This window comes from Notothenia rossii (assembly GCF_949606895.1).
Source record: "Notothenia rossii genome assembly, chromosome: 11".
Taxonomy (NCBI): Eukaryota; Metazoa; Chordata; class Actinopteri; order Perciformes; family Nototheniidae; genus Notothenia; species Notothenia rossii.
The window spans coordinates 18,828,633-18,841,223 of NC_136910.1; the positions used below are offsets into that span (position 1 = coordinate 18,828,633).

Sequence of the window (12,591 nt, forward strand, 5' to 3'; positions counted from 1 at the left end):
CACATTCTCCAAGTAAATTCTATAGAACATATAATGTTTAATCTTTTTGAAAAATAGAGATCGGACCATCAGTAACAGATCATCAGTCTTGTGTACAGATCAGTCCGATAAAGTCATGCCAAAACAGCAACATTTTACGCGATAAATACGGGTTTAAATATCAGCATTTGCCACGGAAGGCGAGTGGCAGCTACCATAAACCTTCTCTTAACTTGTGACATTTACTTGCCACGGCAAGTTGTGGCATATACTTGCCACGGCAAGTTGTGGCATCGTTGTGGCATATACTTGCCACGGCAAGTTGTGGCATCTGTGGCATATACTTGCCACAGATACCACATCTGTGGCATATACTTGCCACAGATACCACGGAGTAGCGGCCTCTGTGGCAGATGCCGGAAGTACTTGCCACTGCCTGCAGATGCCACGAAATGAGCCAGGCCCTACTGCCTTTTTACTGTGGACTCGATGTCCTGACAGGCTGGTATTTGTGCAACCTGCACAAACACATACTGCACCATGATTACAAATGGTGAAATACAATGTAAAACTACCGAAAAGTACCAGCTCACTAAAACACAACCGCTCAACTCAACGCAACTACTAACTATACCCGCGGTCAGAGCGGAGATGTTTACCCTTTGTGATGTAATATGGCGCGTTTGAGTATGACCTTTAAAAAAGCAGAGCTCAAAATTGCTCCTTTCCCTCTGAATTCCTGCCCTTACGTCTCGTAAAACATATCAAATCCTACATTCACTTTTTTTTTTTTAAATTGTAATTTATAAGCAAGTTTAAGCATAAATGTAGAAAAAAAAAAACCCTGCAAGATGCTCACTAGCGCTACTTCCGTTTTCATCTGAAGGCTAACGTAAACACATACCTACATTATAATTTGAAAGTTACTTTAAACAAGTCAGCAGGTTGTTCAAGAACACTTACCTCTATTTTGAAGACATGTCCAGATTCCTGAGAGTCTTATGATGTTTTCCAAAAAGTTAACTGTTAGGAAAGAGAAGATGAAGAAGCAAAGTAGTCTACATTCTGACGAAAGATGGCAGCCGGAATTGACATATGAACAAATGATTTGGTAGTTAAATGTAGGCCTACCATGACCATTTGTTACATTGTCAACACATTGTCAATGTTTGACTTAAATACAAAAAAAGCGACATTTAATTTATATTAAAATAAAAATGCAATCATAGAAAAAAATCAATCACATTCTAGATATTTGTGCCTACTAATTTAAATAGTTTAATTATTCCATATTGAAAATGTAAACATTATATGAGGCACATACTGAGGCTAAGCAAAACTTTAATGAAAATGCATGAAATGATTCCTTAAAGTAATGTAATCAGATGTACAATGTTCATTTGAGTGCATGCTTATGTGTGGAGGTCACAAGCCATTGCAAGGTTGTTTTCGTGCAATTTAAAAGCAGTTTTTCAGTATTAACACTAGAACCGCCAGAGGTCGCTGTATACCTAAAACCGCCAACGGGTAAAATGTACCCGCTATTGATTTGCAAGGTACAATGTTATTTTATTTATCATACAGAACAGTGAGTTTTGATCGCACAGGGATGAAACTTATACCAATAGAATCTGTTGACTCTCAGCTTTTCATATGACATAGTTTGTGCAGATAGCATGAAGTATAAAATATCGCTACAAGTGCTGATTTAAACGCTTGGTGTTAGACTTGTGTTTTGTTTAGGTACAAATCTCTCAATCTCTCTCTATCTATCTATAACTATCTATCGATCCATCCATGTTCTGTTCTCTGGAAATATAATTGTCTACATAAACAGACGACGCGGACTACTTCTCTCATTCCGAGTGTCCATCTTTATTCAACTGGCACGTAAGCTGCACACATGCATTACGTCCTCAACGTGAGCTCAGTCATCCAAGATCTTGTATTCTCCAAGATGTTACACTATCTATAACTATCTCTCTCTTTCTCTATCTATCTCTCTCTATCAGGAACCGCAGTAGACAAAAGGCGTTGCTATAGCAACACGTCATGTTTACGCTGCATTTTCTATGAGGTAAATATTACCCGCTGGCGGATATGGGTATAAATGGCAATTTATTTGGCGATTTTTTCAATCTGACTTTCTATTGACAATTTTTAACAACAGAGGGGGCTGTATAACACACTTTCAGGAAAAGTCACAGACTGGGAGACTTTAATATGTTATGGAAAAAAAGTTACATACAATAAAAAAACAGCTACGGGTAAAATTTACCCGTTGGCGGTTCTAGTGTTAAACATGTTTCACAACAAGGTAAGGACCAGGAACCAAAATAGTGTGTAGAGGACCAAGATCAGGTTGGCCCAAAAAGATATGTTAATATAGATTTTCCTCACTTTAAGATAAGCAGCATCTCTGACACGTCAAGTTTTAACAACTGTAAAATCTGAATATGAGGATGCACTTGGTTAATATAACTAATGATTAATGAGGAAAAGCCATAGATCAGCACCCCTGTCTTTAAATACGTGTATAGAGGCCCTGGTCATGAACTTCAAACTGTTTCTGTATACCATCAAGCTTAAGGCAGTGAGGTCAGATGTCATGTTCTGCTCAACAGGTTCAGAGGGTCACCTGGTAGTATTTGTGCCTCTGGACATATGAGGCTGTCACACGAAGAAAGCTCATCTGTGCACAGACATGTGCTACACACTGACTCCTGTAATGCAGACCTCCAACAATAGCAGCTGAAACATATAATACATTGCTTCTCAAAGACAAAATAAAACTATAAGATGCTGCCACTTCACTTTTCCATCCTAGCAGCAGAGTGCATACTGTATTGCATTGGGAGGGGTTGAGCCAAAAGTTTTTGTTTACAGTGCTTCTTGATTGCGTGAATTTCCACTCTTCAGCAAGGTGTGTGGTGGAATCCCTTTGTTTCCTCTGCTTCATTTTTGTGGTTTCCAGCAGCCCGTCATACTTTCACATCAGCCCAGTTCAGATACTGAGAAAACCCCCGACCAAGCTGTAAACCCCCCCAGGCCAGTAGAGGCCCCATACGGACCTGCCTGGGCATGCACCTGCCAAGCCCTGCCGCTCGCTGCTGCTCTGCTGCTTGTCTCGTCCCCTGCAGCAGATTCCCCCGGCATTCTGCCTCTGTGGAGGTCTCTGCGTCTGCTGCTCCCTCACTCGGTTGAGACACGTTGCTCATGGCTTCCGAGAAGTGAGGCAGAGCAGGCAGGATCAGCATGTGGTCTGCATGCATGCATCTTATGTGTGTGTCCGTTTGCACGATACGCCTCATAACCCCTAAGGGTTAAGACTCTCATTAGCACCTAGCCAAAAAATATATCCCTTTCATCTCATCTATCCATACAGTATGGATCAAGTGAGGCACATCATTTGCAAACAAAGACAAATAGCCTGACAGACCGTAGTCTAAACATGCTATGTCCACCACAAAGTCCCATGCAGTTATATAATTGATTCCATCAGAAATCCCAAGCTCATTTGCTAAGCCTGCATGTCAGAGTGGTGGGCAAGAGGTTTAGCTGTCCTGTATTAAACTCGAAATAGCAGAGGTTGGCACAGAGGTCTCAATAAAGAGAGTTTGAGTTTTTGTTACTGATGTTGTCGGGGAGCATGTCACCCCAGGGTTCAAATTCAAGCTCCGTGCATGGCAGCACTCACTCTGGTCCACCCTTTGACTTAGAGATTAATGGGCAGTAACCGAGCTAGCAGACAGTGTAATTAAGGCCCTTAGTCACTCAGTCACCAGACAGAGTGAAGTCAGCAACACTTGAACTCAGTGATGTTGGAGGGATTGGGACTGGCAGATGAGCTAATGTGGCTAACTTCGCTTGGGTAAACTTGAGACAAGAACATGAATGAGAATGATGAGTACTCTTACATTTCAGCATGGGAACATGAAATTGGGCAAAACAGCATTTTTAGGTTTGAATTATTAAGTTGGATATAAAAGAGAAGACACTTATTTGTTTCCTGTGCATAGCAGTGTTTGAAAGTTAAATAGTTTGACGTAATTTCACTTTTTGAGGAACTGCGATAGGACAGGATTTCATATTTAGAATTGTTTGTTGTCAGTGTCAATCAGGAAGCTGCTGCTAAATACACATGTGGCTAATAGCTGATTATGTAATTTTAATATATTATATTGCACCAGCTGTAAAAGCAAAACAACTTGATACCTGGGAGCCTTTTGCAACAATGCACTCCTGAGATCAAAAACATTGTTTGCGAGGTTTTGTGGGGGCAGGGTTTTGGTGGTAGCCATATGTAGAAAGCAAAAGCGCACATGAGCTGTGAACCTATCTAAGGGGGCTTTTTTCCCCAGTGACTTCAATGGTTTGACTTTTGTGTTTGGGTTGGGCACTGCGCTGCACTCATCTGTCACAGTCAGTGGCTGCTGTGATTGGGTTGCGCCCTGCGGGGGTCCTGAGGTCATCCTGAGTGGCGGTCTGATCTGATCAGCGTCAATTGTTCCCCCATGATCCTCTCATGGCCTCCAGCGTCACGTTGTTCGCCCAGACTCAGCCAAGTGCTGGAGAGACTGCTCGACACTGGTGAAGGTCTTTTCTTATAAATGTTGGCAACAGCTCTTCAAATCCCTAACCCTGTAAACACCAAAATCACAAACATTTATTGTCAAGCCAAAGGAGATTTTTCTTGCATTCATTACCCCAGAAATGAAAATTTATATATCAATTTGTGTTACCCTTACATTCTTGAAGAAAACCTTTTATGGCAAGCCTTCAAGGTAGACAAGGAATCACAAAACGGAAAAAAGTGTTGAGGATTTGTAGTAAGTAGGGGCTGCGTTTAACAACAGGAAAAACACAACGGCATAACTAGTCTCACGCTTTCACAGGCGCAATTCTCATTCATGCGAGTCTGGTAGATTACAGTGATTTAAAATTCATGTGTTTTGGAAGTAGTGAGAATATGACGATGAATTAGACTTTGATTATACTGCACTACTTGCGCGAGGGTTTGTGAATGAATGTTTCTGCTGTTGTGACAATGGTTGTCACCATTTTCATGCATTTCTCAAGACTTACCCTTTGAAATTATTTGATCAAGAGGCATGCAAAATAAGTTTTCTTCTCAAATTCAAGAAAACAGGGGTGGAGTAATTGATAGGCAAATCAAAATCTTTAAAAAGGCAGACCTGTATATGGTTCTTCAGGTGATAAACTGTATGCCTGGATATACATCAACAAGACATTTGTGTCTGACATCCAACAGTAGATGCATGACTCTCTGGAAGACACGGCACAGTTTTGTTTTAGCTTGTAATAACAAAAAGCATGTTAAAACATGGGCATGGCAAACATATTTTCAGTCTCTCTGTCTATTATTCCAAGAGAAATAGAAAGCAATTAAAATTAATTACCAGAGTGAAACTATAATTGTTTCTGGCATCACAAGCTGATCTTGGCCGCCTTGTTGTGGTGCTGAGGCACATCTGCACGAGCCTACTGGTGAGGCACACATGTTCAGATATGCTGTTTTTGTCCAACAGCAAGCCAAGCTGTAATCGCTGTCATTGTTATCAAATCAGATACCAAGGAAAGCCACAAATTAAAATGGAACTGTAGAGGCAGGTGTTTTCATATATTTGATATGTATCAGGGAGTTTTCCCCAACCTTAGCAGACAGGTTCTTGTGTGTTATCTGTTAGATCAGCAGATCTGTGTATGCTAACAAGTGGGAACACTTTGAAAAGTCAGTGCTAATAGCTTGTATCCCTGCCCTGAAGTGGGCCTATTAGCCCCCCTCTCCTGCTGGAGAGAAAAAGACAAAATAAACAAGAGCTCTTAGTATGAACTACATTAAACAGATAAGTAATATAAATCACAGTACTGTCACAGAGCTAGGCTTACAGTTAAACCTCAGATTAATGAAAAAAGACGAAGAGCCTCCAATGGCAGGTAACAATCCTTTCTATTGTGGGGCTGAACTCAAGTAAGGCACAGACTTGAACTGTGACGCACACAGTCTTACTTGCTACATCCTACGAAATAGGTTCGTAAGACAAACAAAGCCAAAATGATCAAATTGTAAATGTTGTCTCAACACAAGCAGCAATACAATAATTTGCCCTAAAACAAATAACATTAAGGTGATTAATTGATTCAGCACTATGCTGTTGAAATAAATAGAGAATTATGAAATCTGTGCCGTCCTCTCTCTTCAACCTAAACAAAATCCTCAAAAATTGGCAAAATGTTGATATAAATCAAGAACTATCTGAACAAAGAATCCCTTGGCATACAGAAAGTTTGTCTTACCTTATTTTTGATTACTAATTTGACAGACATCCCAATGTCTGCTTTCACCTCCTGATAGTTGTTTATTCAAATTATTTCAGCCAATAAAAAAAAAGTATTGTGGTACAATATGTACTCTAAACATTTTAAAAGTTACCATTGTATGTCATCTGAATTGAGCCGGTTTTATGTTTGGCAGTGATTGCTGTGACACAACTCCCTTGACCATGATGCAGTTCTTTCTATATCTTGTCCGCTATTGTGCTTAAAGGCTCGATATGTAATTTTCAACCACTAAGGGTAGTCTCAATCTTTTGATTGACAGAAGTCAAAGTTTGGTGGCATTACAAAGTAGCATGGGAGTTTGTCATTGCAGTCAACTTATCTCGGTTTGTTTCAGAAGTTTCCAACATTCAGGATATAACAAAAGCCAAATTATGTGCAGAAGTCTCCTCCTAATCCAAAACAAAAAGGACATGGTGTTGAATACCTGTAAAATGTTAAAGTCAAAATTAGTGTTCACCCAGTAAACACAGGATGCATATGACTCAAGCTAAATGCTAACATTTACCAGACATCCAATGACATATATGTCATGGATGTCCAAAGTTGTCCAATGTCAACAGTATTACAGGCTACCAAATGATTTCCAATACATTCTAAAATAGCTGGAAAAAACGTTGGATAATGCAAGTACACTACTCAAAATACATAAACAAAATATAACCGGCCAAGTTGTTTTCAGAAATATAAATGGGGAAATTTTGCATATCATATCTTTAACCAGAATGCAGAGATGTGTTTATCTCCCGCAGTTCTCTGTTAATCCTCTCTGTATTTCGCAGGTCCCTGGCCCTTGGGCAGCAGTACTCGTCTCTGGGCTCCCAACCCATCCTGTGTGGCTCCATCCCCGGCCTGGTGCCCAAGCAGCTGCGTTTCTGTCGCAACTACATAGAGATCATGCCCAGCGTCGCAGAAGGCGTCAAGCTGGGGATCCAGGAGTGCCAGCACCAGTTTAGGGGCCGGCGATGGAACTGTACCACCATCAAGGACAACCTGGCCATCTTCGGCCCTGTGCTAGATAAAGGTACATTATCTAGAGAGACTTAGAAAAAAGGCATGCATTTTGTAACAATGTAAATATGTACAGTTGCAAGAAAAAGTATGTGAACCCTTTGGAATTACCTGGATTTCTGCATAAGTTGGTCATAAAATGGAGGAAGCCACTGCTGTCCAGAAAAAACATTGCTGCACGTTTGAAGTTTGCAAAAGAGCACCTGGATGTTCCACAGCACTACTGGCAAAATATTCTGTGGACAGATGAAACCAAAGTTGAGTTGTTTGGAAGGAACACACAACGCTATGTGTGGAGAAAAAAAGACACAGCACACCAACATCAAAACCTCATCCCAACTGTGAAGTATGGTGGAGGGAGCATCATGGTTTGGGGCTGCTTTGCTGCCTCAGGGCCTGGACAGATTGCCATCATCGACGGAAAAATGAATTCTCAAGTTTATCAAGACATTTTGCTGGAGAACTTAAGGCCATCTGTCCACCAATTGAAGCTCAACAGAAGATGGGTGATGCAACAGGACAACGACCCAAAGCACAGAAGTAAATCAACAACAGAATGTTTTCAACAGAAGAAAATAGGCCTTCTGGAGTGGCCCAGTCAGAGTCCTGACCTCGACCCAATTGAGATGCTGTGGCATGACTTCAAGAGAGTGATTCACACCAGACATCCCAAGAATATTGCTGAACTGAAACAGTTTTGTAAAGAGGAATGGTCCAAAATTCCTCCTGACCGTTGTGCAGGTCTGATATGCAACTATAGGAAACGTTTGGTTGAGGTTATTGCTGCCAAAGGAGGGTCAACCAGTTATTAAATCCAAGGGTTCAAATACTTTTTCCACCCTGCACTGTGAATGTTTACATGGTGTGTTCAATAAAAACATATAATTGTTTGTGTGGTTTTAGCTTAAGCAGACTGTGTTTGTCTATTGTTGTGACTTAGATGAAGATCAGAACACATTTTATGACCAATGTATGCAGAAATCCAGGTAGTTCCAAAGGGTTCACATACTTTTTCTTGCAACTGTATAAGGAGCTGAAAAGAAATATTGATTTAAATGATCTGTGCCAAACATCTCGCTACTGTTAAAACTATGAAAGAGGCTATTGCAAGCTAATAAACCCTTAGGCTTCTGATTGGTGGGCTTTACTGACAAACTATGGCAATTACAATAATATACACCTTTCCCGGCTGCAGTGAGAAATGAGCGCAGGTACAAGCACTTACACATTATTCAACTTCCATCCATCTTTACCTTCAGTATCACATTTGTCTTCAGACCTATATTTCGGATTTCCCAACCGTGTTTACACTCTCAGGCATGAAAGAGGGTCAGCTCGGTAACTCCATCAACAAAGCCTGACAAGTAGGGCTGATATACTGGAGACAACCATCAGGCGCTTCACACGCAGAATACTAATTGTAAGATGTATCCACACTAACTGTGTTCTTTAAACAATCCTGCTAAACCTAGGACAATAGGCACAGGTGTCCTGCTTAAGGCCCTGCAGCCCCTAATTATAAAGGTAGGAGTTTGTGTGTCGTGATTGGAAATGAATTACCCTGTGTGTCAGAGGGGAAGGAATCTGGGCAGAAATGGGCAGTGTGAGCAGTCCAAGCTCCTCAGTCAAATAAAAGGGAGAGGGGAGACCAAATGAGATTACAGGCAATAGAAAAGGGCCGGGGGGCTCCGCAAAACCCCTACTGTGCATGAAGACCAGTGCGCGCCTCACACAGTCCAGCTCCCACGGACACCCCTTTCACACGCCCTTTTGACTCTGTCATGAAAACAGGCTGAAAGGGGATCTCTCCCAACCTAGCCCGGCTGAACACTTCAGGGATAGGGAAGTGAAGAAAGAAAGAAAGGAAGGAAGGAGGAAAGGTAGCGTCTCACTTTGGGAAATGATAAATGGAAGAGAAGCAAGAGCTACCAACCACCAGCCCCAGCCACCTCGGGCTGCGTGTTGGCCATGGTGGTGCAGTTGGTGGATGCCATGGGGGAAATGGGGGGTTGAGCTCCTGTGGTGGGTGGTGGTGGTGTATGGGATTTCAGCTCAGGGTGTTGGCGGAGGGGTGGCTGGAGAGAGAGGGGGGTTAGGGAGTTTAGGGAATGCCAGCTCCGGGCAGAGCGAGGCTGTGGGGGCGCGAGTCGCTGGGCCCTTTGTGTGGGTAATACAGTGTGACACAAGGGAAACAAAGGCGGATTGATGGACCCAGCAGGTAGCAGAAGCAGCGCTAGCCATGGCTAACAGCCAGAGCTCCAGGGGCCCAGGGCTCACAGGCCCCTGTTGTGGATGGCCTAGAGCGGCTTGCCAGGGCGAGCAGGGATGCCCAACCAGAGGACAGAGTGGCATCCAGTCATGCAAGGATCATAGGGATATTGATCCAAACAGTATCCAAAACCAACTTAACAACAATTTTTTGCTACTTATCATTAATTGCCTCAAAATTGAAGCTTAAGTCCCAAAAACGTACATGTCTTGTACCTTTTTTCATGTATAACATTGTATTAAGTATTTACGACTGGTATCTTTGTTTTGACCAGCCAACAAACTACAGATGCCAATAAGCCAAAAGCTATGATTTGTTATACCACATGGTGACATTCATGCATGATTAAGGTGTGAATTTTTGGATGAATGATGAGATAAAGATGCAAGAGTAAAGTCACTGTTTCATTGTTAGATTTAATAAGGGAATTCTAAAAAAGCACATTATTAACATGTTGGTTGAGTATGTATTTGAATAAAGCTGATTTACAGAATTTCGTAAAGACCCTAAAAGATGATAATCTTACCATCTGTAATCTCAATTATTAGCATCAGAAATACGGATATATTGAAAAAATAAACATAACAGCACAGATATTGTCCCTTGGGGAATCATAACAAGCTAACATGTTTTTGTTTTTGAAACTCTGCTTGCAGATATCTTCAGGGTGGGAAAATATGACTTGCCTCCAGCCAAACATTAGTAAACTGTCTGTGGCTTGTAAAGTAGTCTGAACGGTTCTCGAAATCCTCATTGGCAGTGAAGCTGGTCAGGAATGTTTGGCTTTAGAAGCCACTGTGGTCTACAAACGACTGGTTTAATTTTCTGGTCGTGTCCGTACAAATTTCAAAAAACTCAATTGTGTGTATCACAAACTCAGGCCACTCAATGCTCTTGAGAAGTAAAACCACTGCTTAAGGACACCTTCCCTTACCTGTGTGTGTGTGTGTGTGTGTGTGTGTGTGTGTGTGTGTGTGTGTGTGTGTGTGTGTGTGTGTGTGTGTTGCACAGCTAGTGGAGTGTAATGGGTGAGCCACGGTAAGTGTGCTATGATTGTGAAACAATGGTGTCTGGTTACATAATAAGCTGTTGCCTTCAAAGGAGGCGTAACTCCATCCTTCAGTGTGTAAAAAAGAAACAGGCCGACACACTGCTAGGTTTCACCAGAAGGCCTTGGGCCCTGAACAGGGACGTGTAGGAGGAGGAGGGGGTGGGGGGGTGACAACATTCCTGAAACACTATCCAGATGCAAAACAGCACACCTCAGGGATGACAGGAGGTCACTGAGATCCCACTGAGCGTTAGGCCCTCCTGACACAACCACAATGGGCTGATGTCACTGCAGGGACTCTGTTTTTTTTTTGCTCATTCATATCCTTCCTCAGCGCTGATGGTGATTATATGGTAAACACTCTGAACCATGTTTACATATTGTAAAAAAAAAAAGAGGGTTCTCATTTTTTTCTCCATATAAGGCTTCTTGTTTTTCACAGTCGTACATAAATGTGCCTTCTCAAAAGATGAAATGCTGTGTTAAAAGGTTGTCGCCTGGGGGTATCCCTTTCAATACTTCTGTCTGGATGTTGGCAGCAGTAAAGATTGCCGGGTCCGTGTTAAACACAAGATTGACACACTCTCTATATCTGTCTCCTCTCTGTCTGTCTTCACCCGTCTCTCTCAGCAACCAGAGAGTCAGCGTTTGTCCACGCCATAGCTTCAGCAGGTGTGGCGTTCGCGGTGACACGCTCCTGCGCCGAGGGCACCTCCACCATGTGCGGCTGTGACTCCCACCACAAGGGACCCCCCGGGGAGGGCTGGAAGTGGGGCGGCTGCAGTGAGGATGCAGAGTTTGGGGTGCTGGTGTCCAGGGAGTTTGCAGACGCAAGAGAGAATCGCCCAGACGCTCGCTCGGCGATGAACCGCCACAACAACGAGGCAGGACGCTCGGTAAATACATGTAGACACATATGAGGAATGTGCCAATGTCTGTTAGGTTTCTGTATTCCATATTAACATATTGTCAAAAGTATGTACCCATCTGAACATCACACTCCTATTTGGTAGTTCCAAATTCATAGGCAAACATCTTCCGCTATATCAGCCTTCAATTGTCTGGGAAAGCTTACCACAAGATTTCGGGAAGGTATTATTGAATGGATTTAACCACAAGATATACTACACTGACGACAGCTGATCAGGTCTGGCTCACTGTGAGAATTCCAGGTCATCTTGAAGGTGTTGGAAAGGGTTGAGGTCAGGGCTCAGGTCAGACTAGTCAAGTTCGTTCACACCAAACTGGGAAAACCATTTCCTTATGGAGCTGGGAGTTGTCATGTTGAAACAGGCAAGGGACAAACACAAACTTTTGGAAGCTCTATGCTGCAGCATTAACATTTCCAGCCCATTCTTCAGTCTGATACCAATTCACAAAGCAGCATTTTGCATATGTATGAATTGCATCAAGCATTCAACTAACTCTAATGTAAACATCTGTTTTCTTTGTAATAAGTTTGGATTGAGAACTGATCAAAATGTCCTTTCACTTAAACTAATAAGCCAAGCTTAATCAGAGGTGGTCAGTCCACATACTTACTTTTGTCCAGACACAAAAGCAATTACCACAAGGATTAAGTGATTGGAAAGCACTGGTTCAATAACTGTACAACTGACTCAATAGAGAAGGTTGCATTGTTGAGCACATTTTTTGATAGTACTTTAAGTCACTGTAATACATCACATTAACTGGAAGGTCACTGGGAGAGCGTAGACCTACGCCAAAGCCTTATGCCCCAGTGACATTTTTTTTCTTCCGTATCCACACTGTAATTCTGATCTTCTCCAAATGTTATGGGGTTCTTCCTTTGTCCATGGTTATCCTTTCCAGTTTTTCCTTGATCCTTCTGAAAGACATCCAAACCGAACCGAAAACATAACCTTGTTTGCAAACCTCAGCACACTTTGTACAACTGATT

At 42.2% G+C, this 12,591-nt stretch overlaps 1 protein-coding gene across 1 annotated transcript in view; it reads left to right on the forward strand.

Annotated features, from left to right (window-relative positions):
- wnt3 (wingless-type MMTV integration site family, member 3) overlaps positions 1-12,591 on the forward strand; it is a 29,713-nt gene that overhangs the window by 12,248 nt on the left and 4,874 nt on the right. The window contains exons 2-3 of the mRNA XM_079658115.1: positions 7,122-7,363; positions 11,301-11,566. Of these exons, the coding sequence (XP_079514241.1) occupies positions 7,122-7,363; positions 11,301-11,566 (508 nt within the window). The remainder of the gene's footprint in view (positions 1-7,121; positions 7,364-11,300; positions 11,567-12,591) is intronic.